The sequence below is a fragment of the Lolium rigidum genome, chromosome 4 (genome assembly GCF_022539505.1).
Source record: "Lolium rigidum isolate FL_2022 chromosome 4, APGP_CSIRO_Lrig_0.1, whole genome shotgun sequence".
In the NCBI taxonomy this organism is placed as follows: Eukaryota; Viridiplantae; Streptophyta; class Magnoliopsida; order Poales; family Poaceae; genus Lolium; species Lolium rigidum.
In genome coordinates, this window is record NC_061511.1 from 87,290,733 (window position 1) to 87,317,847 (window position 27,115).

The 27,115-nt window shown below is 43.7% G+C and overlaps 2 protein-coding genes across 2 annotated transcripts; one reads left to right on the forward strand and one right to left on the reverse strand.

The window, feature by feature from the left end:
• Positions 1-16,938: 16,938 nt before the first annotated feature.
• Positions 16,939-18,240, forward strand: LOC124649457 (lysine histidine transporter 1-like). Its single transcript, XM_047189087.1, has one exon. It carries the CDS (start codon positions 17,032-17,034, stop codon positions 18,238-18,240), a length of 1,209 nt encoding a protein of 402 aa, XP_047045043.1. The 5' UTR covers positions 16,939-17,031.
• Positions 18,241-19,618: 1,378 nt separating this feature from the next.
• On the reverse strand, positions 19,619-23,861 carry LOC124649371 (WPP domain-interacting tail-anchored protein 1-like). Its single transcript, XM_047189017.1, has 4 exons — positions 23,352-23,861; positions 22,137-23,284; positions 20,964-21,128; positions 19,619-20,022 (listed from the first exon to the last, which is right to left on the reverse strand). The coding sequence occupies exons 1-4, from the start codon at positions 23,848-23,850 to the stop codon at positions 19,804-19,806; spliced, it is 2,031 nt and encodes a 676-aa protein (XP_047044973.1). The 5' UTR covers positions 23,851-23,861; the 3' UTR covers positions 19,619-19,803.
• Between the last annotated feature and the right edge of the window lie 3,254 nt (positions 23,862-27,115).

A 27,115-nucleotide genomic window follows, 5' to 3' on the forward strand; every position in this document is an offset into this window, starting at 1 on the left:
AAGGGTTTTTACCTATGTTACCAGGCAAGGTCTTGAGTAAGACTCAAGGACCGGCTACGGCAGAAGAAAGAGAAAAGATGAATCAGATCCCCTATGCTTCGGCAGTAGGCCCTATTATGTATGTCATGCTATGTACAAGACCGGATATAGCGCATGATGTTAGTTTGACTAGCAGATATCGAAGTGATCCAGGAATGGAACACTGGACAGCGGTCAAGAATATCCTGAAGTACTTGAAAGAACTAAGGATATGTTTCTTTGTTATGGAGGTGACCAAGAGCTCGTTGTAACAAGTTACACCGATGCAAGTTGGAACACTGATCCTGATGACTCTAAGTCACAGTCTGGGTACGTGTTTATATTGAATGGTGCTTTGCGATGGCTGGGCAAGTTCGAGCGAGTGCACGGTGGCGAAGTCTTCAACAGAATCGGAGTACATAGCGGCTTCAGAGGCTTCATCAGAAGCGGTATGGATGAAGAGGTTCATTATAGAGCTCGGTGTGGTTCCTAGTGCATTGGACCCACTAGTCATATACTTGTGACAACATGGGTGCCATCGCCAATGCACAAGAACCAAGGTCACACAAGAGGCTCGAAGCATATCAAGCTGCGTTACCACTCGATTCGCGAGTACATCGAAGATGGAGAAGTAAAGATTTGCAAAGTACACAGCTGATCTGAATGTAGCAGATCCGTTGACTAAAGCTCTCCCTAGGGCAAAGCATGACCAACACCATAATGCCATGGGTGTTAGGTTCCTTACAATGTAATCTAGATTATTGACTCTAGTGCAAGTGGGAGACTGTTGGAGATATGCCCAAGAGGCAATAATAAAAGTGGTTATTATATATCTTTATGTTTATGATAAATGTTTATATACCATGCTATAATTGTATTAACCGAAACATTGATACATGTGTGATATGTAAACAACAAAAAGTCCCTAGTATGCCTCTTAACTAGCTTGTTGATTAATGGATGATTAGTTTCATAATCATGAACATTGGATGTTATTAATAACAAGGTTATATCATTGTATGAATGATGTAATGGACACACCCAATTAAGCGTAGCATAAGATCTCGTCATTAAGTTATTTGCTATAAGCTTTCGATACATAGTTACCTAGTCCTTATGACCATGAGATCATGTAAATCACTTATACCGGAAAGGTACTTTGATTACACCAAACGCCACTGCGTAAATGGGTGGTTATAAAGGTGGGATTAAGTATCCGGAAAGTATGAGTTGAGGCATATGGATCAACGAGTGGGATTTGTCCATCCCGATGACGGATAGATATACTACGGGCCCTCTCGGTGGAATGTCGTCTAATGTCTTGCAAGCATATGAATAAGTTCATAAGAGACCACATACCACGGTACGAGTAAAAAGTACTTGTCGGGGAGACGAGGTTGAACAAGGTATAGAGTGATACCGATGATCAAACCTCGGACAAGTAAAATATCGCGTGACAAAGGGAATTGGTATCGTATGTGAATGGTTCATTCGATCACTAAAGTCATCGTTGAATATGTGGGAGCCATTATGGATCTCCAGATCCCGCTATTGGTTATTGGTCGGAGTGAGTACTCAACCATGTCCGCATAGTTCGCGAACCGTAGGGTGACACACTTAAAGTTGGATGTTGAAAATGGTAGAACCTGAATATGGAATGGAGTTCGAATATTTGTTCGGAGTCCCGGATGAGATCCCGGACATCACGAGGAGTTCCGGAATGGTCCGGAGAATAAGATTCATATATAGGATGTCATTTTATGTGATTTAAAATGATGCGGAAGGTTCTATGGAAGGTTCTAGAAGGTTCTAGAAAAGTCCGGAAGAAACCACCAAGGAAGGTGGAGTCCACATGGGACTCCACCTCCATGGCCGACCAACCCTAGTGGGGGAGGAGTCCCAAGTGGACTCCCCCTTAGAGGGGCCGGTCACCCCCATATGGGAGGTGGAACTCCCACCTCTAGTGGGAGTCCTAGCTTGGGTAGGTTTCCCCACCATATGGAAGGTTTTTGGTTCGGGTCTTATTCGAAGACTTGGAGACCAACACTTGGGGTTCCACCTATATAATGAGGGGCCAAGGGAGGGGGACGGCCACCCAAGAACCACCAAGGTGGCCGCACCCCTTAGTGGCCGGCGCCCCCCTCTCCCCAAACCCTAGCGGTCTCTCTCCTCCACCACGTCCCGCACGCTTAGCGAAGCTCCGCCGGACTTCTCCACCACCACCGACACCACGCCGTCGTGTTGTCGGATTCAAGAGGAGCTACTACTTCCGCTGCCCGCTGGAACGGGGAGGTGGACGTCGTCTTCATCAACAATCGAACGTGTGACCGAGTACGGAGGTGCTGCCCGTTCGTGGCGCCGGAAGCGATCGTGATCAAGATCTTCTACGCGCTTTTGCAAGCGGCAAGTGAACGTCTACCGCAGCAACAAGAGCCTCATCTTGTAGGCTTTGGAATCTCTTCAAGGGTGAGACTCGATACCCCCTCGTTGCTACCGTCTTCTAGATTGCATCTTGGCTTGGATTGCGTGTTTGCGGTAGGAAATTTTTTGTTTTCTATGCAACGTTATCCTACACTGGGTGGCGTTGTTCATATAATGACAGCTTCTGTACCATATGCGCCAGTGAAGGGTAGTCCGCTTGGGAGGCCACATCCTTGATCGGTGATGCGAGACCCACCACCGCCAACTCGACTGCTTCTTTTTTAGTCACACGAGCCGAATAGCATCGGTTCCTAACGGTCTCGAAGCGGCTGGATGTATTCGACACTTTGTTTCTCCGCGCTTCGTCGTACTTGTGCTAGATCGGCAATGTCGGCCTCGGAAGCCTCCGAATGATACTGCATGTGGAGCTGTTCTTCCAACTCGCTTCCAAGTCCGGATTGAGTCACGGTGGCAGCGATGTGTACCACCCGAAAGCCGATCTGTGAGGGCTGTGCGAAGAACCTCACACGTAGTTCATCTGATGCTGAGATCGTGCCCAGCTGCGCCAAATATTGGCTCACATGCTCGATTGAGCTGGAGCCATCCGACCCACTAAACTTGGAGAATTCGGGGAGCCGATATTTGGGTGGTAGTCCCACCGGGCGTGCCAAAATGTGTTGCGGTCAGAAACCCACCGGCGGGCAGCGACGGGCAACACAGTAGAGCCGGGAGGCTCCCAGGACTGCGGCTGGCCCTGGTCCCTCGAGCGACGGCCCGCAAAGCCTCGGCACGCACGTCCGATCTTGGTGCAAGGTCGTGCCACCACTGACCTATACTGGTCGGGAAGGTGATGGATTTGCTTCGCTTAGTTTCCTGCATGGCATACACGTAAACATTAAATACGAGCCTCGATCGGCTCTCAGGTTGTCCTGTGAATCGGCTCAAGGAGCCGATTCACCCATGATCCGTATGAGGTATACGATCACATGGTGGTCCTGCTTGATCAAAATAAAGCTAAAACGACCTACGACGATTTAGGGTTTTCACTACATAATCGGAACATCCTACGCGTGATTGAGCCTGGCAGCCACGCACGGTGATAATAAACCGACCCTAGATAAGGCCTAAAAACCAACACGAAGTTGATCCCCGGAACATCTCATCTAGGGCTAGCAAACTACACCCTACGTGCTACTGGATCCTTCAACCCGTTTGCAAGGCCTAACTATGCAGATTTTAAACTAATCCTTGAATAACAAGGAGCAATCATAACGGATCGAATCTACTAAATAATGATCAAGCGAGGTGCCGCCCTTACACCTAAGATAGGCGTAAGGGCGGCTAGACGTCTAAGGGTTGCATGGACGAAAGCATGTAACACGACGAAACAATGCTAACCCTAACACATCTATGATAACTACGTTGCTCGCCATCAACAAGGCTTCGATACGAGCAACGCACGAACAACGAATAAACGTGTCTTGCCTAGATCGCAAGATGCGATCTAGGCAGCATGATGTTTACCCGGAAGAAACCCTCGAAACAAGGGGCTGGCGATGCGCCTAGATTGGTTTGAGATGAACGTGATTGTTGTTTTTCTCAATAACCCTAGATACATAATTATAGTCCGTAGACTTTCTAACGTGGGAGTAATCCCAACCGTGCATGAGCCAAATTCTATCTAACCGACACGTATCCTACTATATTTACAGATACACGGGCAAACTAGCCCAAACTTTGTATACAAGGCCGATTCATGTATTTCTTCCAGGTATATTCTTCAAGCCCATCTTAATCGCGGCCCACCTCTGATCTGGTTAAATTCTGGTGATAACAAGAGGATCTCTTCGGCAGTTGAGCGGTGGCCTTCTCCGAAGCTGCATCAACAAAGGAAGCATGATCAACATCATTGTCATGATTCGACTTCGATGTATCTCTTAATTCGTCAGCAAAGGATCTATGATCTGTAGTAAGAGCTTCAGGATTGGTAGGATCATTGTCTTCATCTTCAAACATTTCATCTACTCCACCACAGGATTCTTGAGGGGTAGTAAAATCACCCTCTTCAAGGTTGCCATCCGATACATCACAGTAAAACCGGCAGGAGGATTGGGGCGCGAGGCCGAACCTGGAATAATGACATTCCCCTCGTCAGCAGAGATTAAACCAAGGCTACGAGATTTCTTCTCATCGCGCTTGGTTGAGGTAGGCCAGTCGCCGGGTGCAGGCGCCACGGTAGAAACTTTTGGCGCAGGCGTCGCGGCAGAAATTTCTACCGCGGCCCTCTTTGGCGCACTAGATGTAACCTTGGCGGTGGCGCCGGGGGGAACATAGGTGTTCTTCTTCTTCACCATCTCCAGGAGCGTTAAGAGGCGAAAGAAGATTGAAGAGTGGCGGCGGCACAGTAACTATGAGGAAGAAGAACGAAGGAAGAAGAAAGGTTGTGAAGTGAAGGAACGAAGGGAGTAAATCTCTTCATTTTCCTTTATGAAAGAGAAGTTACTGATACGTCTCAAACGTATCTATCATTTCTTATGTTCCATGCTAGTTTTATGACAATACTCACATGTTTTATATACACTTTATATCATTTTTATGCATTTTCCGGGACTAAACCTATTAACAAGATGCCGAAGCGCCAATTCCTGTTTTCTGCTGTTTTTGGTTTCAGAAATTCTACATAGGAAATATTCTCGGAATTGGATCCCACGAAGACAAAAGTCAATATTTTGCCGAGACGGACCCGGAGAGCCAGAGAGGGGCCAGAGGGGGGCCAAGGGGCCCCCACACCATACCTGGGCGCGGGCCCACCCCTGGCCGCGCCACCAGGTGGGGAGGGCACCCTGGTGCCCCTCCGAGGCCGCCCTTTCGCCTATATATTCCTTCCGTCGCGAAAACCCTAAAATATCAAGTCATATTCCACGAAGATTTCCGTAGCCGCCGCCATCGCGAAGACAAGTTTCGGGGGACAGAAGTCTCTGTTCCGGCACGCCGCCGGGACGGGGAATTGCCCCCGAGTCATCTCCATCGACACCACCGCCATCTTCATCGCTGTTGCTTGTCTCCCATGATGAGGAGGAGTAGTTCTCCCCCAAGGCTGAGGGCTCTACCGGTAGCTATGTGGTTCATCTCTCTCTCCCATGGTGTGATCTTTATGTGATCATGAGCTTTGTATCATTATTAATCTATGTGCTACTCTAGTGATGTTATTAAAGTAGTCTATTCCTCCTCCATGATGTAAAGTTGATAGTGTGTGCATCATGTAGTACTTGGCGTAGGTTATGATTGTAATCTCTTGTAGATTATGAAGTTAACTATTACTATGATAGTATTGATGTGATCTATTCCTCCTTTCATAGCTATCGTTGACAGTGTGAATGCTATGTTAGTACTCGGTCTAAATTGCAACGGTCTATTATGCACTCTAGAGGTTACTTTAATATGAACTCCGGATTCACTCTCCACGGTGTGACGGTGACAGTGTGCGCATCGTGTGTGATTCCTTTATGAAGTTGTGGAGCTTGTTTACTCCGGCTTGAGGTGTGCTTTTATAGCCCTACACAATGAATGATGTTTGTTATCCAACAAGAGAGCGTTTGAGATTAGCATTTATTTGTTCAATTATGTGATCATTGTTGAGAGTGTCCACTAGTGAAAGTATGATCCCTAGGCCTTGTTTCTAAGCATTGAAACACCGTTTCCAACAAGTTCTGTTTCATGTTTGCTTGCTGCCATTTTTATTTCAGATTGCAATTACTACTTATAATCATCCATATTACTTGTATTTCACTATCTCTTCGCCGAACTAGTGCACCTATACATCTGACAAGTGTATTAGGTGTGTTGGGGACACAAGAGACTTCTTGTATCTTAATTGCGGGGTTGCTTGAGAGGGATATCTTTGACCTCTACCTCCCTGAGTTCGATAAACCTTGGGTGATTCACTTAAGGGAAACTTGCTGCTGTTCTACAAACCTCTACTCTTGGAGGCCCAACACTGTCTACAGGAATAGAAGCGTGCGTAGTCATAAGTTACCAAGAGAGATCTATGATTAGGTCACCACATGTCGTTGCATCCATCATAACAAAGGACATTTTTCTCCACCACGTGCGGAAATCGAGGAGGTGCCTCGGTCAATGCGCAAGGACAAGTCATTTCCTAACTGACCGCGCAGAAGTAGGGTGGGCCCATCAGGTCACATCCTATCAATCAAACTGCCGCAGTGACCATGTCATTTATGATATCATCAAAAGTATCATCTCCTCATGAAGCATCCAAAAATCTTTATACCATTCGAGTAGTACGACTTGAGTCTACACACGGTTGCAAGCATCCGTGCCTAGACTCGGGGGCTACTCCCATCGGGAGCGCTGGACGCGCACCCGATAAAAATTATGGACTCGAAGGATTCGGAAGACCCAGAATCATGCCCGGGGACTTGATTCTGAAGTAGAGTAACATTGTTTTGCCATTGGCAGTTAACCAGTATCGATTCATCGAGTGAAGCTGGGCATGTTACTCAAATCCCTTACGTATCATCAGTTGACATGACTTTATCCGGAGTTACTGAAGACCTGATATACAAAAGATTGGATGATTGCCATAGCTTGCAAAAACATATCGGCAACTGAAAAATATTCGAGTGGTACAACTTGAGTCTACACACGGTTGCAAGCATCCGTGCCTAGACTCGGGGGCTACTCCCATCGGGAGCACTGGACGCACACCCGATAAAAATGATGCTTTTTCAAGAGATCAAGGTCTTCCGAAGACTATGGACGTTCAACAGAAGACAACTTTAGTCCCTGCCCAAAGCTTTACTTCGTCCAGTCACTCGGGGGCTACTGATGTGGGCATTACCCTTCGGGTAACCCATATTATGTTACCTCTTGCGGCCCAACCAGGGGCCCATGAGGATCATCCACCGACCAAGGTGGGCCGCTACGTCGGTTCCGAAGAAAGGTACTAGATGAACAAGGCAAGAAGGCGAAGAATAAAGAAAGTCTAGATGTAGGACTCTTTGTAACCTAGTCGAACCCGGACATAACTTTCGAGACCTGGCTCACAATATAAGGGCCAGGAGAGGGTCTGTCGAGAGATACAATCAACATAGCCAGAATCACCGCAAGTCTAGAGCTAGGTCATAAGTAATCTTAGCCTCTCGACGAGATCTTAGTCTTAGCCTTCGGCTACCCCATTGTAACCCAATAATTTCGATAATCAAGATCATACAAGCAGGCAGTAAGGGTTTACTTTTACCTCATCGAGAGCCCCGAACCTGGTTAAATCTAAGAAGTGAGCCTAGCTCACTTGGTTAGGGAAGTGGATGTACAACCCAACCACCCAGGTTCAAGTCCCCAGGGATGCGAATTTGGGTTCTTATTATTTAAAAACAAAAATCACTATAGGGGCTTCCCCTACCGTATTCCTTTCAAAAAAAACCTGGGTAAATCTCTCTCCCCGTTTGTTTGGTATCCGATGTCTCGTGTTAGCCTGCAGGATTCCGTCAAATCTAAGCCCCCAAAGGTGGGAATTGCCGAGGAGTCACCACTTCTTCCTAAGTGAGAGACAACAATCCAATGCATCTCCATTGTACCTAACACATAGGTAAGTACAATATGGTCCCCAAATTAATTGGGTCTGAAGTAGTTAGACACACTACAACATATAGGACAAACTCCACAAAACTATGTGCACATAGATATGAAATTGAATTTCGTGCACATCTTAGCCAAATTAGGATTTGATGGAGTTTACCATAAACATCCGATCAAAGAAAATAACACATGCCATAGGATATATAAATATTAAATATGCATGCACAATACTTTCAAGAACCAAAGGAAGATATAATTTGGACAAAACACCAATTAAATCAAGAAACAATTGTTGTCCAAATTATAGCAAAGAATCAAATTAACACAAGATTGACTCCAAAGACTTATCTCATTATAAGAAGCTAATTAAACTCAAAAACAAAGGAATGAGATAACCAACTCCCAAGAGGGAAATGTTCCAAAAAATAAACCAACCCCTCAACATTTTTTATGATGGCACTAAGTACAAAAAAGAAAAGGTTTGTCTCCCAAAACCAAATTCTTGATAATGATCAAGAGATGTTAAGAATTCTAACAAATATAGTAGAGATCCCCCAAGATTAGTGCATTATCTAGGATTTTGCATATGAATACAAAATGCACAAAACTAGGATCATCACGCTACCTATAGCTAATAGAAATGCTAAGAATGTTCAAATAGACAAATTAGATCCATAAGATATAAGGAAGACACATGAGAGTCAAAGCACAAAAAATTCATGGAAATAAATAAGACAATTAAACACAAGAGCCAATGTAAATATGATATAAAAAATTGTCCAGCTAGGGACTAATTTTCTTCGGCAAACCAACGAGAGGGAATTTGGTGTCGACGTGGCCGCGCGTTGTCCACGCGAGACCGACAAGTCTGTCGGTGGGAGGGAACAGGGAAAAGCCACTTTTCGGCTTTGCGCACGCCGATCAGGCCCTATCGCTTTCAGCCTAATCGACAAGGTCCAGTCAGTTTTTCCAGGAACGAGGCCGTATGTTTGAAAATATTAAAAATCATGTATTATTTCTGGAATTAAATAAAAAAGATTAAAAAATAGAGGATTCACGGGGTGAGCTCGAAACAGCCATGGCGGTGCCCCCACGGTCGTTGGCAAAGGTCAATTTTTGGAGATTATTGTCAATGTTCCATACGGTGTTGCGATTTGCTACAAGGTCGTCTATTTGTTGTTGTTGTTGTTGTTGTTGTTGTTGTTAACATTTTTGGTGCATTCAATGGTGGTTTGTTGTATATAATGTTGATTTTTGCTGCATTGATGTGTCAAAAATGTTACATCATCTTGGCTACACGTCGCACTTTTTTTTACACATTTATAGGAAATATTGCAAAACAATATCGTATTTTTGAAAATACGAAATAAATATAAAACGTATTACATTCAGAATTTTTTGCAGCAATGATCGGGGATCACCCATGCATGGGGAGTCAAACCGGCCGATTCCTAGGCTTGTCTATCCCACTACATTTGTCCTAAAAATAAGTATGTGTGCTACTATAACTTAATAATAATCTGTAGCATTGTGATGTGTTCTTAACTGTGTGCACGCTTGCATAGAGCCTCTGCGTATGTACCATACTAGATGGACCTGGCGCGCTCTGCCGCGCTGTCCACCGCAAATAGCTTTTTAGATTTTGCGGTGTGACCGCTACTTTGCAGCCGCGTTATATGTTTAACTTTTTCGGTGGCTGGGTGAGCAGTATGGTCTTGTGACCGGAAAAGATTTCTTTTTCAAGAATAGTACACACCTGCCCTTCTCTCAAAGGATGCTGAAACTTTGGGATTTGCTGCTGGGGACATAGGCATGTGCAATAAATATATGGTGTTCATAAACAAAGAAAAAAAGAATGCAATGTAGAATGTGTAGGATGAGCTTTGACAAAGGAATAAAAAGATGGCACATCTCCATGCGTTGCTTCATGTTTCACATCAAAGCAAGATATCAATGATAAACTACATGTACTCATGAGTCTACAGGACATCAAACGAAAACGATAAGCAATTACAAATAAAGTTTATCACAATGTCATTATGATCTTAATGCATTGCACATGTGATGCAATAAAAAATGCTAGAAATTCTGTTAGAAGGATCAAAATATATTTATGGAGAAAAAATGATTAAAAAGCATTACAAATTCTGAAGGACCAACTGAACAACAAATCAATTCACCAAGAATAGTTTCCAAAAAAAAAATTAATGTCATGCTTCATGAAAGTCTACAAATATCAAAAGAAAATATTACAGGAAATCTTAGTATTACATGCGGCAAAAATAGCACAGTCTACCCACCATGCTCTTGCCTTGGCAATGAATATACCGAATGTGCTAATTGATATAATCAAGGAAGATCAGCTCCAGTCATAATTTGACAACTACCTCTAAGTACAGAATGGACAAAGTCAGAGATTAAGGGTACTACAAAAAAAAATTAAATGATACCAAAAGAGGTCATAGACGACACTAAGGGAATGGCATTCTTGCAGAATTTGTGAATCAAGAGAAACAAACATATATGAGTAACTTTGATAATTAAAACAACTTAAAATTTGTTAAGACTAAGATATATATTCAGCGAAGGTTCGATGTATCAAAAAAGATTCCATCTACTCAACAATTCTCACCTCCTTTTAGCCATGGCCATGACCAAAGAACACTGGAGGCAGTCACTTAACCTGTGAAAACAATCATAAAAAATAGCATTTAAATATGCACAACAACCAACTTCTATGAGAACAAAAATCTAAGACTTTGGTAGCAGTTAAAGTATGTCAAATATAATACAGTTTTGTTTGTGGCTGAACAGACCTTTTCGTGAATAAAAAAAACTATGATACGTATTTGTATAGAAACAACGGAGATTAAAAATTAAAGAACCCTAGTTGATAACTCATTTCACAATAAAAGCTATTTTATTGTACAAATACGATAGTGTAGATCTAGTGAATTTCAAATGTCTTGAAAGCAACTGATCACTATAAGAACTACCTTTTTTTGGAGGTAAGGAATTGGAAGTTAAGGTGATACAAAGCATAGTGGCTAATCCTATATTAAGAAGCACATTCAGAGCACTACAATTTTGTAATCGCTGGATATAATTAAAATAGAACTTTGCAATGAACAGAGCTATCATACAGCTAAGTTCATGTGAAGAAACAAATTTCAGCAACTTATGCAGGACATGCCAATATGATATAATTAAGCATATCTGTTCTGTCAAACTACACAATTTAGCTGTTGCAGAAGTAAAACAATGCGTTAATTATACCCACATCGAAGAATTTCTATAAGATCTAATTTACACAAACTCGCTTATGTCAGAGTACATGTTTCTTTGTAACTTCAGACCGAAGTTCAACTTGGTGCAATGCAGGTAAAAGCTGAATCAACGCCATGAAATTATATATGCTGGAATACCGCCAATGGCAGGTTTAAACCATCTCCTCGTATATAAGAAAAATTTCGAGCATTTGAAGTTTTAAACCATGTACTTTGATCTTAATTAGTGGAGCAAACATCTCAGTCTTGTTTCAACTACTGACTATCACAAAATCACTAATGAAAATAAAACGTATAAACAGATAAGTGAGTAGGCATTAGCTTTGATAGCTTTCAAGCATACATATAACTGATTATTTCAGATGATATCTACGTGAATAACTATACGGTGACCTTATGAACAAAGATGCAGATGTTAGGAGAGTGAAGGGGAAATAAGGGAGCCAAACGGGGCAGTGGTGGCGATATTGCCGGTGCTGTCCGGTGACTTTACGTTGACTCTTTATACGATCTGCTGCTGGACATGGTTGTCCGGCCTCCACCAGGCCGGGCCTATTCATCGACGATGCAGTGTATGCTGAAAGAATATATTAAGTGTATGTCCCTTCCAATATTCTTGGCTAGGTCCTATCTGCTACTGCTACCATCGTTTATTGTGGCTGAACAGACCTTTTCGTGAATAAAAAAAACTATGATACGTATTTGTATAGAAACAACGGAGATTAAAAAATTAAAGAACCCTAGTTGATAACTCATTTCACAATAAAAGCTATTTTATTGTACAAATACGATAGTGTAGATCTAGTGAATTTCAAATGTCTTGAAAGCAACTGATCACTATAAGAACTACCTTTTTTTGGAGGTAAGGAATTGGAAGTTAAGGTGATACAAAGCATAGTGGCTAATCCTATATTAAGAAGCGCATTCAGAGCACTACAATTTTGTAATCGCTGGATATAATTAAAATAGAACTTTGCAATGAACAGAGCTATCATACAGCTAAGTTCATGTGAAGAAACAAATTTCAGCAACTTATGCAGGACATGCCAATATGATATAATTAAGCATATCTGTTCTGTCAAACTACACAATTTAGCTGTTGCAGAAGTAAAACAATGCGTTAATTATACCCACATCGAAGAATTTCTATAAGATCTAATTTACACAAACTCGCTTATGTCAGAGTACATGTTTCTTTGTAACTTCAGACCGAAGTTCAACTTGGTGCAATGCAGGTAAAAGCTGAATCAACGCCATGAAATTATATATGCTGGAATACCGCCAATGGCAGGTTTAAACCATCTCCTCGTATATAAGAAAAATTTCGAGCATTTCAAGTTTTAAACCATGTACTTTGATCTTAATTAGTGGAGCAAACATCTCAGTCTTGTTTCAACTACTGACTATCACAAAATCACTAATGAAAATAAAACGTATAAACAGATAAGTGAGTAGGCATTAGCTTTGATAGCTTTCAAGCATACATATAACTGATTATTTCAGATGATATCTACGTGAATAACTATACGGTGACCTTATGAACAAAGATGCAGATGTTAGGAGAGTGAAGGGGAAATAAGGGAGCCAAACGGGGCAGTGGTGGCGATATTGCCGGTGCTGTCCGGTGACTTTACGTTGACTCTTTATACGATCTGCTGCTGGACATGGTTGTCCGGCCTCCACCAGGCCGGGCCTATTCATCGACGATGCAGTGTATGCTGAAAGAATATATTAAGTGTATGTCCCTTCCAATATTCTTGGCTAGGTCCTATCTGCTACTGCTACCATCGTTTATTGTGGCTGAACAGACCTTTTCGTGAATAAAAAAAACTATGATACGTATTTGTATAGAAACAACGGAGATTAAAAATTAAAGAACCCTAGTTGATAACTCATTTCACAATAAAAGCTATTTTATTGTACAAATACGATAGTGTAGATCTAGTGAATTTCAAATGTCTTGAAAGCAACTGATCACTATAAGAACTACCTTTTTTTTGGAGGTAAGGAATTGGAAGTTAAGGTGATACAAAGCATAGTGGCTAATCCTATATTAAGAAGCGCATTCAGAGCACTACAATTTTGTAATCGCTGGATATAATTAAAATAGAACTTTGCAATGAACAGAGCTATCATACAGCTAAGTTCATGTGAAGAAACAAATTTCAGCAACTTATGCAGGACATGCCAATATGATATAATTAAGCATATCTGTTCTGTCAAACTACACAATTTAGCTGTTGCAGAAGTAAAACAATGCGTTAATTATACCCACATCGAAGAATTTCTATAAGATCTAATTTACACAAACTCGCTTATGTCAGAGTACATGTTTCTTTGTAACTTCAGACCGAAGTTCAACTTGGTGCAATGCAGGTAAAAGCTGAATCAACGCCATGAAATTATATATGCTGGAATACCGCCAATGGCAGGTTTAAACCATCTCCTTGTATATAAGAAAAATTTCGAGCATTTGAAGTTTTAAACCATGTACTTTGATCTTAATTAGTGGAGCAAACATCTCAGTCTTGTTTCAACTACTGACTATCACAAAATCACTAATGAAAATAAAACGTATAAACAGATAAGTGAGTAGGCATTAGCTTTGATAGCTTTCAAGCATAAATATAACTGATTATTTCAGATGATATCTACGTGAATAACTATACGGTGACCTTATGAACAAAGATGCAGATGTTAGGAGAGTGAAGGGGAAATAAGGGAGCCAAACGGGGCAGTGGTGGCGATATTGCCGGTGCTGTCCGGTGACTTTACGTTGACTCTTTATACGATCTGCTGCTGGACATGGTTGTCCGGCCTCCACCAGGCCGGGCCTATTCATCGACGATGCAGTGTATGCTGAAAGAATATATTAAGTGTATGTCCCTTCCAATATTCTTGGCTAGGTCCTATCTGCTACTGCTACCATCGTTTATGCTCACTGAAGATCACAATCCGGGGGAAAGAGATGGAAACAAGAGGAAGCCAAACTCTATCCTTACCTTTGCTGCGAGTGGGATCCACGATAGGGATGTTAGGAATGCCCACAGGCGCTCACATCCTTGGGAGCTTAGAGCTCTTTAGGATGTATAATTTTGCCTATATTTAACTTCTTGTAGAAGTTATTAATATCAAATCTGATTGCCACGTTGCTTTTCGTGAGACTTTCTGTTTTATTGCTGTAATCCTAGTCCTCGTCACTCTCCTTTACAATTGGGTATAAAGAAAGTGCTCACTCGAGGAAATCTTTCCGGATGCGCAACGCCTTACAGCCTTGCTTGGCAGGCCTATTGACTACTTTCCATCGATTAAGGTTACTCCGTGCAATTGAGTTACACTTCTAGGGCTGAAGCCTCAGACAACTCTCTACTGGTTCTATTCTTACAGACATGGATGCAACAAATACCTGCCAGAGCACTAGCTAAAAGCTGGCCAAAAATAGTTACATAAAATTCAGGCAGAGTTAACTGTAGTTATGAACATGGAGTGGTAGTTCATGCTTTAAACCGAGTGTAGGGTCTCTAACTACTTGACATAGAGAACTTCCAGGAAATGAAAGGTGTACTACTGGGGATAATTTTATGATAGACAGTTAGACACTATGAGCAAAACATAAGTACTGTATCAAGTAGCACGACATGCCTCACGAAGCGCATCCTACTTTTGCAACCAGAATCATAGGCCGAGTACCTAAAAAATTAAGGCAAAATGACTCTGTTGACACAACAGAACTTACGGTCGTCAGATAACTCTGTTTTATACCTAATTTAATTGTATCAACAGCTGAACACATGCTTTTCTCCAAGAATAGTGTTACTTGAAAAAGAAACTGTTCAAAGAGGACCAACCTGCCTGCCCTGACATGGATTCAACTTAGTTTATTGCCTAAGTTTATTGTATAAAAGGTTCAACTCTCAGCGCTAGATTTCTCATAGAGTTGTGTAATAGTGAGTTAGTAACTAACCTGCCTGACGTGAACCAGCAGCTCACCCATGGCGGAAACGATGTCGGCAATCTTAGCTTGGGCATCGACGAAGGCCTGCCACACCAGGGCTCAGCAGAGGTTGGCCTGGTCCACCTTCCTCATATCCTCCTACTGTAGCTCGAGCAGAATCTTTTCCTTCATGGCGTTCTGTTGCCTCGTCCCAGATGATGTGAGCACACACAAAAACGTTTTAGCTATCCTTTCAAAACAATGTGACTTCAAAATATACTCGATGCTGGCAAAGAGTAGCAGATTACTCTTCTAGAATTTTCACGGCCACGGATTACTACATATAAATGAGCTATTCTTAGATTGCATTAGATTCAAATTATCTAACAGTACCAGATATCTTGTGCAGTGCACAAGTTCTAGGTTTTTGTGAAAGTACTGAACAAGTATACTTCCAATCAAATTAACCAAATCAATTATTTTCGTGATGTTGCACAGGCATAAATATGAAAACTCTAGACAGACCAAATAGCGCACAATCCATCCAAAATAATTCTTCGATCCATCTACCTTGTTCTTGATTGCCCATGTAATTACCTAAAACTAAGATGGGAAGGGAGAGAAGGTAGAGGAAACCATACCTCCGGCCAGTGTGACCTGGAGTCGGGGCGGACACCGGAAAAATCTGACCAGTGGACGGACCGGAGCTTCAAAGGGGACAGAGACGTGGGGCCCGTGACCTCCACGGCGGCGCTGCCGAGCTCGCCGACGACCAGGAGGTCACGCAGCACGTGCATGGGGATTGGGACCAGATGGGTGGGGGGGGGGGGGGGGGGGGGGAGGGGAGGAGGAGGCTGGCGGCGGCGCTGGTGAATGGCAAAAGGAAACGGGAAGACTGGAGGTGGAGGCGACTGTTTTCCGCGTTGAACCAGCGTGTCGAAGTTTTTCTTCCGCGTGACAGGTCGGTTATCTCTGGGTCGCTGACAGTGGGTCCCGCCCTTGGATCAACCACAGGCCAGCAGAACCCTGGGAGCTTAGAGCTCTTTAAAGATTTAGCAAAAAGAAAAACTCTGCTTTGCATAGTCTATCGATCAAAACAAGATCCGTTATGGAGTGAAGCAAAATCAGGTTGATCTGGACATACTGGTGAGATAGTCTGGCCGGTCCACGTATCGCCGTTGCCGAACCTGATACAGTACATGTTTGTAACCGGACGTCTTGTGATTTCTGCTGCGGCAAGGACAACAAATTAAACCGATTGATCTGATTGGTGATCACAACCAAAAAGAACGTTCTCGTATCTGTACGTGAATCAAGCACTTAGTACTATACGCGATCACGTTGATCGAGTAGTGTCCGACAAGGATGAGATAACCTATAGTACTACGCCGTTACATGCGAACTCCGAGTCGTCTGGGAAGACCGAACATCTCACGGCTCCTCCAGCGACCTGCCGGTGACTATATAAGGCAGACAGGGCCACGCCGCCACGGCAGAGCAATAGCAAACCACCCGACACAACTCACGAACCGCGATCGTAGTACAGATCTCTGCTGGTTTCGAGCAACTGAGACATAAGTTGATCGATACCTCGAATCGCCGGCAGCGAAGATGTCGTCGCCGGAATCGGATATCATGGAGGAGTACGTGGAGACGGTGAAGGAGCGGAAGGTGGAGGAGAAGCTCAAGGACGTGAACCTGGACAAGTGGCTCCCCATCACGTCGTCGCGCACCGCCAAGTGGTACTACTCGGCCTTCCACAACGTCACGGCCATGGTGGGCGCCGGTGTGCTCGGCCTCCCGTTCGCCATGTCTCAGCTGGGCTGGGGGCCTGGCGTCGTGGTGATCGTGTCGTCGTTCGGGATCACGCTGTACACGCTGTGGCAGATGGTCGAGATGCACGAGATGGTCCCCGGGAAGCGGTTTGACCGGTACCACGAGCTCGGGCAGCACGCGTTCGGCGACAAGCTGGGTCTCTGGATCATCGTGCCTCAGCAGCTCATCGTCGACGTGAGCACCGACATCGTCTACATGGTCACGGGCGGCCAGTCGCTCAAGAAGTTCCATGACCTCGTCTGCAACGGCCACTGCAAGGACATCAGGCTCACCTACTTCATCATGATCTTCGGCTCCGTCCACTTCCTCCTGGCCCAGATGCCCAACTTCAACTCCATCTCCGGCGTGTCCGCCGCCGCTGCCGTCATGTCCATCTGCTACTCCATGGTCGCCTTCTTCGCGTCGGTGCTGAAGGGGCACCCAGTCGGGGCTGCCGCCGTCGACTACGGGCTCAGGGCCACGTCCACGGCAGGGCAGGTGTTCGGCGTGCTCAACGCTCTCGGCGCTGTCGCGTTCGCCTTCGCCGGCCACAACGTGGTGCTCGAGATCCAGGCCACCATCCCATCTACCCCAGAGCAGCCATCGAAGAAGCCCATGTGGCGTGGCGTGGTCGTCGCCTACACCATCGTCGCGCTCTGCTACTTCACCGTCGCCTTCGGCGGCTACTACGCCTTCGGCAGCTCCGTCAACCCCAACGTCCTCATCACGCTCGACAAGCCGCGCTGGCTCATCGCCGCCGCCAACCTCATGGTCGTCGTCCACGTCATCGGCAGCTACCAGGTCTACGCCATGCCCGTCTACGACATGATGGAGACCGTGCTCGTCAAGAAGCTCAAGTTCGCCCCAGGCCTCCCTCTCCGCATCACCGCCCGCTCCGCCTACGTTGCCCTCACCATGTTCGTCGGCATGACATTCCCCTTCTTCGACGGCCTGCTCGGCTTCTTCGGTGGCTTCGCCTTCGCGCCCACCACCTACTTCATTCCATGCATTATCTGGCTCATGCTTCGCAAGCCCGCCCGATACAGCGCCACCTGGTTCATCAACTGGGTATTCATCGTCATCGGAGTCCTGCTCACGTTGCTCACTCCTATTGGTGGATTGCGACAAATCATCCTTGATGCCAAGACTTTCAAGTTCTACTCTTAATTAAGCTGGAGCACAAGACATGAATACAGAAGATGCTCCGATAGTCTTATACTAGTGGATAATTTTTTTTTCTGTCCCGGCGCAGTTGACCTAATATTAATTGTAGTCATTTTCTACGGTTCCTAATAATTCCTTTGTATATATTTACAGTTTGTTAAATTAGAATTTTATATGGTTTTAAGGATATGTATTACTATGAAAGAAACATAGGCGGGGATCTTCCTTGTCCTTGTCGTCTACGACTAGGAATCGACGGGTCCCCGCTTCTCTACTTGCCACTCCGGTGGCTAGAGGAGGTGGGAACCTCGGACCTGCGCTCGGGGCTACAGAAGGGTCCCTAAAGTTAGAGTTTAGTCAATCGTTATCGTCGTTATGGTGGCTCTTGACGATGTTTTGCGGGACAATAATAAGGTATACCCGCCTCCTCTTCCACCTCATCAGCGACGATCTCGTTGATGGCGTTGAGGTGGCGTTGAGGTGGCGTTGAGGAGGGCGAGGATTCGTCTGGTCGCTGTTCCCATGGAGTGGTAGATCTCGTCCAGTCTGATAGGTTTAGTGTTACAAGATTCTGATCAATTCAAAGGTTCAATGGCGACGACTTTATCTCTTGAGAGATGGCCCTTAGGGGCACGTGCACAAAGATTTTCTGGATTTCATCGACAACGTCAGGCCGGCTCCTATAAGAGAGCAGTGACAGCAGCGCATAGGCGGCTGGCTCCTCGCCGACATTAGATGTGATACAAAATCACAATCAAGCATGTTGTTTTGAAACGTTCAGGTCACATGCATAACCATAAGCTGTTAACAAAGTAATGCTTGGCAAAACCACTGTCTTGTGGCGAAAGAAGCACGCAATGTTTCTTCATTTTCCGTTTAGGTAACCAACTGTTTGCTTATAGGCAGTGGCAGAGCTTTGACCATCATCGTAAAATGGGCTAAAAGATTTAAATAAGGGTTGAGGGTGACGATTTGACCGTACTCTGTTCCTTAATATAAGATGTTATTACAACCAATATAGAGGGTAATATATGCCAACCAAAAAAAAACTAACGGATGTTCAGTATTGTGAAGTCTTTGAGTGGGGGTGTGTGGATGGCACTCCTTGGCCCCACTGCCTATGGGTATTTTCCTACTGAAATATTATGTAACAAAGTTAAACACAATACAATGCAGCAAAATTTTGCTAGATTCATATCAGAATTGAAGTATTTGCTCCTAATTGTAAGCGTTTCATCTATGCCAAGCCAATGTTGAATACTATTTCATATCTCTTATCCAGAAACCAAGCAAATGCTCGCCCAGTATAAATTAGAAGCACATGGAGGACAACCAAAAGCATAATCATACCCACTTATCTGACATTCCTTAACCTCCATAACGAGGTGTTCACAAGTCCCAAACCGGTGAACATCAGTATCCGGCACCTAATTACAGTGGATGCCGCTGGCAGCGCTTGCACAAGATAGCATATACAACACCCAAAACTGCGTATCCCACAAAACACAAATGAAATGAAGGAACACCGGATAATTAAACAAGATGAAACATACAGCACAAACAAGATCACAATGCCATGCGGCCCTTGACGTCTTCTTCAACTAGCAGGTATACAAGGACAGCAGCCAGCACAGCTACGAATGCCATGGCTACATACTTCCAGTTGAGCAGCGAAGGCTTTATGGTTCGTGTTGCCTCCAGCGTGCCATCGCCAGAGGAGTCCCCCTCCTCTGGTGCGTCTGTCTTGGTTTCCTCCTCGTTGATAGAATCTGCACGTTTCTCCACCTGCAGTAAAACATGGATAAACATTTATAGTTTATACTATAACACAATGACAGTTTGAGCAACTTAGCAATTGCATCCAGAATGTTAGCACCGTGCAAGTGTAAATATTTGGAAGGAGAGCGTGCTTATAATGCAGGCCACATCAGCGCAAAAAACAGCAATCCAAGAGTAGTTCGGTTCTTTAGCTACAAGTCAAGGTAGCACCTAATACCATGCGCTGCAACATCTTCCACCGTTAGCTGTTTGCATTCCTAAAGTCGGATCGGTGGAGCAATAGTTACGCAGATATAACATTCGCAAGGGGAACTGTACAGAAGTCATTTTCCAAAATTAATGACCAAACTGCATCAAACTACGGTCTGGAACTTCGCTAAAACGTTAAATTCTAAAAATATGATACAAGATTTGGTGTTCCTTTCCATAGTAGTATATTACAATGTGCATTTAGCGTGACAAGATGATTGACCTAGAGTAACCAGCCTTTTGATCGATGGCATTGGCCTAGCCGAAGTTCTACCAGAGCCAATCAGACCTGGTGCAACAGTTGATCTTATTAGAGCATCCGCATCCCATGATGCTAATGAGAGACTAAAGACGAATAAATAGTAGGCATCGACGCTAAGGGCAGACTAGCAACGAAGCTAAACTTAGCTGCTAAAGTTAAGTGACATAAATACGGCTTCCTCCGTTCACTGATATAAGACATTTTAGCAAAACATCCTATATTAATGAACGGAGGGAGTATTTTAAATATGAAAAATTTAAGTTTTCTGTAAGCTTAGTAGGTAGTAGCAACTGTAGGTGGTGAAGTACAAGTAGCTCAAAATGGCACTGTGGAGAGAGAGGTTGTACATCCTCCTTAGCACATCATTATATGCTAAGGGATGTCAGTGCTCATGAACTCTACTTTGAAGAAGAGGTCAATTACAGAAGACTCCCACCTCATTTTTTGATGATGAAAAATCTGGAGCTATTCCCTCAGCCAATTTATTGAACTGAAGTTCAACATCTTTACCAGTAGTGTTTTTGTACAACTTCGTACCATCCTTAACACTTCCTTTGCACTTGTGAGCCAATATCTTGTTCTTCTTTGTTAACATAGAAATCTGCAGGCACAATTAAGACCAAACCAGCTAATGATTATTGCACAATATAAGAACATGTAAAGCAGTATCCAAATCTGTGGTAATTTATGCTATCCAAATATCACATGGAACACCGATAATTAAGAAAAACCATTGGCAGAAACAGAGAACAACAATTGCTAAGTCAAAAGTTCGAAGCTACTTAAGGTACCTTAGCATGCAGACTGAAACCAGAAGCTCATAATTAATGTTTAGTGAATATGTTCCAATCTAAAAGGGTCATGACAATTAGGAATAACTCAATAGGCACTAAGTCAAAAGTTCGAAGCTACTTAAGGTACCTTAGCATGCAGACTGAAACCAAAAGCTCATAATTAATGTTTAGTGAATATGTTCCAATCTAAAAGGGTCATGACAATTAGGAATAACTCAATAGGCATACCAAACAGTATTATGAAAAGAGCTCTGTGACTGTATACAGGTACCTCTATATAGGATAACTCTTGACCATAAAGCTTAAGGATTATTAATCTAATTTAAGAGGGTACGTGTGTTGCTCATTCTATGATGCGCCGAAGTTTTGACAAAAATATCGCCAACTATCCAAGTCGCATTCATACCGAGTTATCAACTATCATCTCAAGTTCCAGCACATACAGTTTGTACCAACATCAAGTCATCAACAAGACTAATCAAATACCAAAAACAGTATGTCTGGTTCCATCTGTCCAAACTCCAAAATATAGCCATTCAACATTCAAACAGAGTTCCATGCAAACTCTTAAGAGTTACTAGGAATCTTATAAGTTATGGTTAATTTATTAACTATCTAAAGTTGGAATCCAAAATATCAACCCAGCACATAAAAATCAAATTATCATATTTAAGAATTCTTCGGAATGACTGAATCATCATGTTAGCCTGTATGTACAGGACCCCTAAAAAAACGTGTATGCACAGGAATGAGGAAGCAGCAATAAGAGTCAATAATGAAGAACTTTAATGGTGTGTATGCAATCGTGCATATACCTGGAGATGAAGTCGTTCTCTTTCCATTGCTAGTTTTGTGACCAAGTCAGTAATAATTTTAGTTCTGATACCAATGTCCTTGACAGTGGATATTTTCACATGGTTGGCTTCACGTAACGAGTTTTCTAGACTTTCAACTCGACCTCTCAGAAATGATAGCTCTTCACTAAGTTCCAAATTAGTGTCAGTTAATAATGTACACTTTGATTCAGCATTTAGAGCCCTGGTTTCAGCTTTAGAAAGCTTTCCTTTCAGATCTTCAATCATATGCTCCATGTCAGATATTGTAGATTTCAGCATAATCTTCTGTTCAACAATGGCATCAACTGATGCCTTTGCATGCTCCAACTGGGCATTTGACTCCATCAATTCCCTCTCCAGAAGATTGGCCTTGTCTGAACCCTGGCTTTTAAGAGAGCTTAGCTCCCCACTGAGTTCAATATTATCTTTCGTTAACTGCATGCACCTTACCTCAGCATTTTGTGCTCTATTTTCAGCTCTCAAGACATCATCTTTGAGATTCTTAACAATAGTTTCCAGTGTGCTTAGCTCAGTGTGCAGCACATTCTGCTTTTCCTGACTTGCTTCTGATGATGCCTTTGCTAACAACAACTGCGAATCAGATTCCCTTATATGTTTTTCTAGTTCCTCCACTTTATGTTGCAAGGACAACAACGCCTGATTCTGCACAGCTTCTTCAGCTGCAACTTTTTTACTATCTTCTTGCATCCTCGTCTCTTGGTTTGTTTTCAGAAAAGATAGTTCCATCAAGCTGTCTTCTAACTTCGAGTTGAGATCATCTTCTCTAGATATGGATGCACTTAAATGGAACTGTGTGGTATTAAGTCTACTTATAAGTTCCCTGGATGTTCCCAAGAGTAACTCAGAAGCATTTTCTGCTTCAAACAATCTCCCCGAATTAGTTTCTGTTAATTCTTCTAGGAAATATATTTCTTGTTTTCGGTGATGAAGCTTCATTTCAAGTTCTTCTACAACATATCTCGAATCAGAGAGCTTCTTTTCAAGATCTAGCTCACTTGCTATGGATTGCTCTAGCATCTGCAAAACATTTCTCCGTTGATCTTCTGTCTGCATACTAGTGTCGGATGACATATGACCATTTTCACACACACCGTGTTCAGTAATTCCTGTACAAGTGCAGTTAGAAAGGGATGCAGTTGACGCATACAGAACATAGGGATAGGTGGGCATTACCTGCTTGGTCGCTGGAAAACTCAATAGCTTTCTCGAACTTTGCAGACTCCTTTCTGATATCAGCAATTAGATCCTGCATCTGTTTCAAAGAAGACATAGCAGCATCCAGCTTAGCTTTAACCTTGCCTCCAGACTCTTCATCATAAACCTTGTGCTCAACATTTCTAGCGTCAATCTGAAGAGAACTAATCATGTCATCTAACTCTTGGACTTCTGCATCGAGGATACCGTACAAGAGGTCCAACTCGAAAGCATTTTCAGCAGTCTCGGAAGAAACAGATTCGTTTTCCCAGGTAAGAGGCTCAAAATCAGTAGCTCGGCGAGCTATTTCCATCACCAGCATCTCCAAATTTAGTAATTTCTCAGAGGCAAATGCAAGTTCGAGTTCTACTCTTGTAAGGCTTTCCATGTTGGTTCCAACTAAATTCATCCTATCTCCTCCAGGCAGGGTATTTTCTTGGACAGAAACGCCATTTATGGTGGTATCGACATTCATCATTCCTTGTCTGCCTCCTGCACATGAGGTCGCATTAAAATAAGAAGGCATTGATATGAGATACATACAAGCAACAGGTTATACATAAGATTAATATAGTACTACCTCTGTTCATAAATAGATGCCAAAAGTTTTTCTAAATTTGAATGTATCTAGACACGATTTAATGTATACATACATCTGAATTTAAATAAATCTTTGGCATCTATTTATGGACGGAGGGAGTAATATAGATGAAATACGGAAGGAAACCAAACGAATAACAAAAACCAGAGCATGAACAATGTGTTTTAGCTTACGGGTCATAGGATCACAGGCGGACCTTAGTGGGGGCGAAATGGGCCGTCGCCCCCCAGCAAAATGCAGATTTTAGTAGTACTCGGCAGTATTTTCAGCCCATACGCCAGGCTCCCCAGCAAAATGCATCGTCCGCTCAAAGGAAAAAAAAAATAGACCTGTCTGCACTGCATCTACGCGAGGACACCAACGACTGCGACTGTGCGATGTGCTCCCGTCGCTCGTGCTGCCGGTGAGCCGGTCGACCACATCCCACACTCCAACTCCTCCGCCTCCAGCGCTGGGTCTCCGCGGGCGCTCCACCATATCCGCCTATGAAGATCCTGCGCGCAAACTCCGCCTGCCCGCTCGCTCCAATTGCCTCCTCACGACCTCGGCTGCAGGCTGCAGCTGCGGGCTGCTGGCCAGCCGGCGAGGCGGACCCTCTCTTTCCTAGCTGCTGCTGGTAATTTCGCCTGTGATTCTAAAGTCCCAGTTTCAATTTAGTTCTCATTCTTGCATCTTCGATTTGAGGAAAATTCCAGCTATGTAAAGAACTTTGCAGTAAATCTAAACTGTGTTTACAAATTGTTGTTTCTGTAGCACATTGTACTGAAGGTTACCAGATTTCATGACCACTTCCATTTCTTAGGTAATTGTCGGAACCAGTACAAACCGAGTTTTTTGGGGTTAATAATACCAGTGTGTAATATAATATGAAATTGTTAGTACCTGATCTGGTTTTGTGGGGGTGTTCTTGCTTTGGAAAATATATGACATCACAAGAAAATCTGTACTCTTTCTCTGAGATATATGATACAAGCGAGTTCTTTTCTTTTGTTTCCGAGTAGTTTTGGCATATATTGCTGCTGTTGAACCTATCTTATGGACAAATCAATCGAATTATATAAGTATTTGAAAATACTACAAATTCTAGCTTTTTGTTGTCATATAATTTGGTGTTCCCAATAAATTTACATGTTAATTTGAAGCTTCGCCCCCCCAAGGATTTTCTGCAAGGTCCGCCACTGCATAGGATGGTCGGCAGTTAAATATAGCTGATGGTAACATCAGCATGCCAACGGCCCAATTGGACCACAGCAATCTAGCAAAAACTATGTGAGCTCATCGTATATTCAAGTATCAATCCAGCAGGACAGAACCCACATAACTAGCTCCTCGAGGTAGGCATCAGCACATTGGCAGTGTGCCGGCAGGGGCGGAACTAGAGGTGTGCCTGAGTGTGGACCGGCGCACGCAGAAATCGGGGAGACCGGTGGGGTTGAAGTAATTGCAGCTGAAAACAGGCTCATACCTCAAAACCCGATGGCCAGCAGCCAGCAGGTATGCGATGTCGCGATGAGCGAAGAGCTGGAACGGCGATGCCGGCGACGCGCCTGAGAGGCGGCGGAGGGGAGAGAAGCTTGAGGCGTCGGCGTCGGAGTCGACTGGAGAAGGAAGTCAGGACTCTAGGAGAGATTCAGATCGGCGTTGGGTCGGGTTGGTAAGTCAGGATTACGGAGAGGAAGAAAGAAATGTACCGGCCGGCGGAGACTGGAGAAGTGGAGAGGAAGTGGAGAGATCAGTTCAGACATACCGTCAGTTTACGAGTTCGAGCTAAAATTTGGCGCCGATCAGTGACCTAAAAGGGTCAAAACCGAAAAACTTGTTTCGGGCCAAGACCGAAAATTCAAAGCGGCCTGTATTTGTAGGGGTCGATCGAGCGAACCGAACTCCCGATCCCTATCTAGGGCGCGCTGAAATTTCAGCTGACGCTACCGCTCGCTCGCTCCTTCCCCGCACCGCCACCACACTCCGCCGCCGCCGCCCCGCCCGATTCGCCCGAGCCCCACATCTCGGAGGTAGCGCCGGTCGCCCCGCACCCCGCCCGCTGTTCCTCGCCCAACTCCGGCTGCCGCCCCCACCGCCGCCGCTGCCGCTCCGTCCGAATCGAGGATGAGCTCGGGCGACGAGTTCGATCTGTCGGATTCGTCAAGCTCCAACGATTCCGACCTCGACGAGCTGCTCCAGGATGACGAGATGGAGGCCACCATGCTCCTCCTCTCCGTCAAGGACCTGGAGGACCGCGCGAAGCTGCTGAATCGGAGGCGCGGCTCCGTGTTCGGCCGGAACCACATGTAATATCCCAGGATTTGGGGTTACAAAAATAGAGGAAATTGATGTGTGCATTGCATTCATGCATAGAAAATCTGGGGAATTTTCGCGCTTTAAAGTAAAACAGTCACAGTAACTGAAGTTTCACTTGACGTTGGTGGAATTGAAGTAGCTCATCAAGTCAAACTCTATAAACCTCAATGTGATCTTTGATAAAACCTTGTTTTGGGTAGAGATGATTTGATCTAAGGGATTAGATCAAATGGAATTAAAACTAAAACAATAACACTTTAATCAATGATTAATTGCTTGATCTTATAAAAGATCATAATATGGTAATCCTTGCCATAACATATGAACATCCATTTAATTGGAAATCAAGTAACAATAATTGGAGAAACTATTCTTGACTTATCTTTTCCATGTCTTAAACCAATCTATGTTCCTACCATGAGCCTCATGGTATTCATTTTACTTCATTCTTGGAAACATGACAAGGAGATCAACTCTAGAAATATATATCCTTCTCTATTCCAAATTAATATACATCAAACTCTAGAGAGGTGAGAGTTCTATATTGTTTATTAGAGAAGCAATGGCAAACTTTGAGCTAAACCTTGGATATGCATTCATGTAGTCAAATTACCATCTTTAAGAAGAACCCTAGGATATTATTCAAGACAATTCCTAGAGAGAGAACCCATTTATGTTAAACATAGATATTGATGATCACATCATTCTCTATGGAGCCTAACCTTAGGTTAGTATTGAAGTCCTTCCCAAATGAAATAAACCATAGATACCAATATTAGCTTTACCTATTTAAGAATCAAGGACAATCTTGGAATTAAAGTATTAGGAGATAAACCATTTCATC

Coding starts and splice junctions, on each gene's coding strand:
- LOC124649457 (XM_047189087.1), top strand. CDS start 17,032: ATGGTGGGCGCCGGTGTGCTCGGCCTCCCGTTCGCCATGTCTCAGCTG.
- LOC124649371 (XM_047189017.1), bottom strand. CDS start 23,850: ATGATGAATGTCGATACCACCATAAATGGCGTTTCTGTCCAAGAAAAT. Junction 23,285..23,351: donor GTTTTCCAGCGACCAAGCAG/GTAATGCCCACC, acceptor GCACTTGTACAG/GAATTACTGAACACGGTGTG. Junction 21,129..22,136: donor GAGAACGACTTCATCTCCAG/GTATATGCACGA, acceptor TTGTGCCTGCAG/ATTTCTATGTTAACAAAGAA.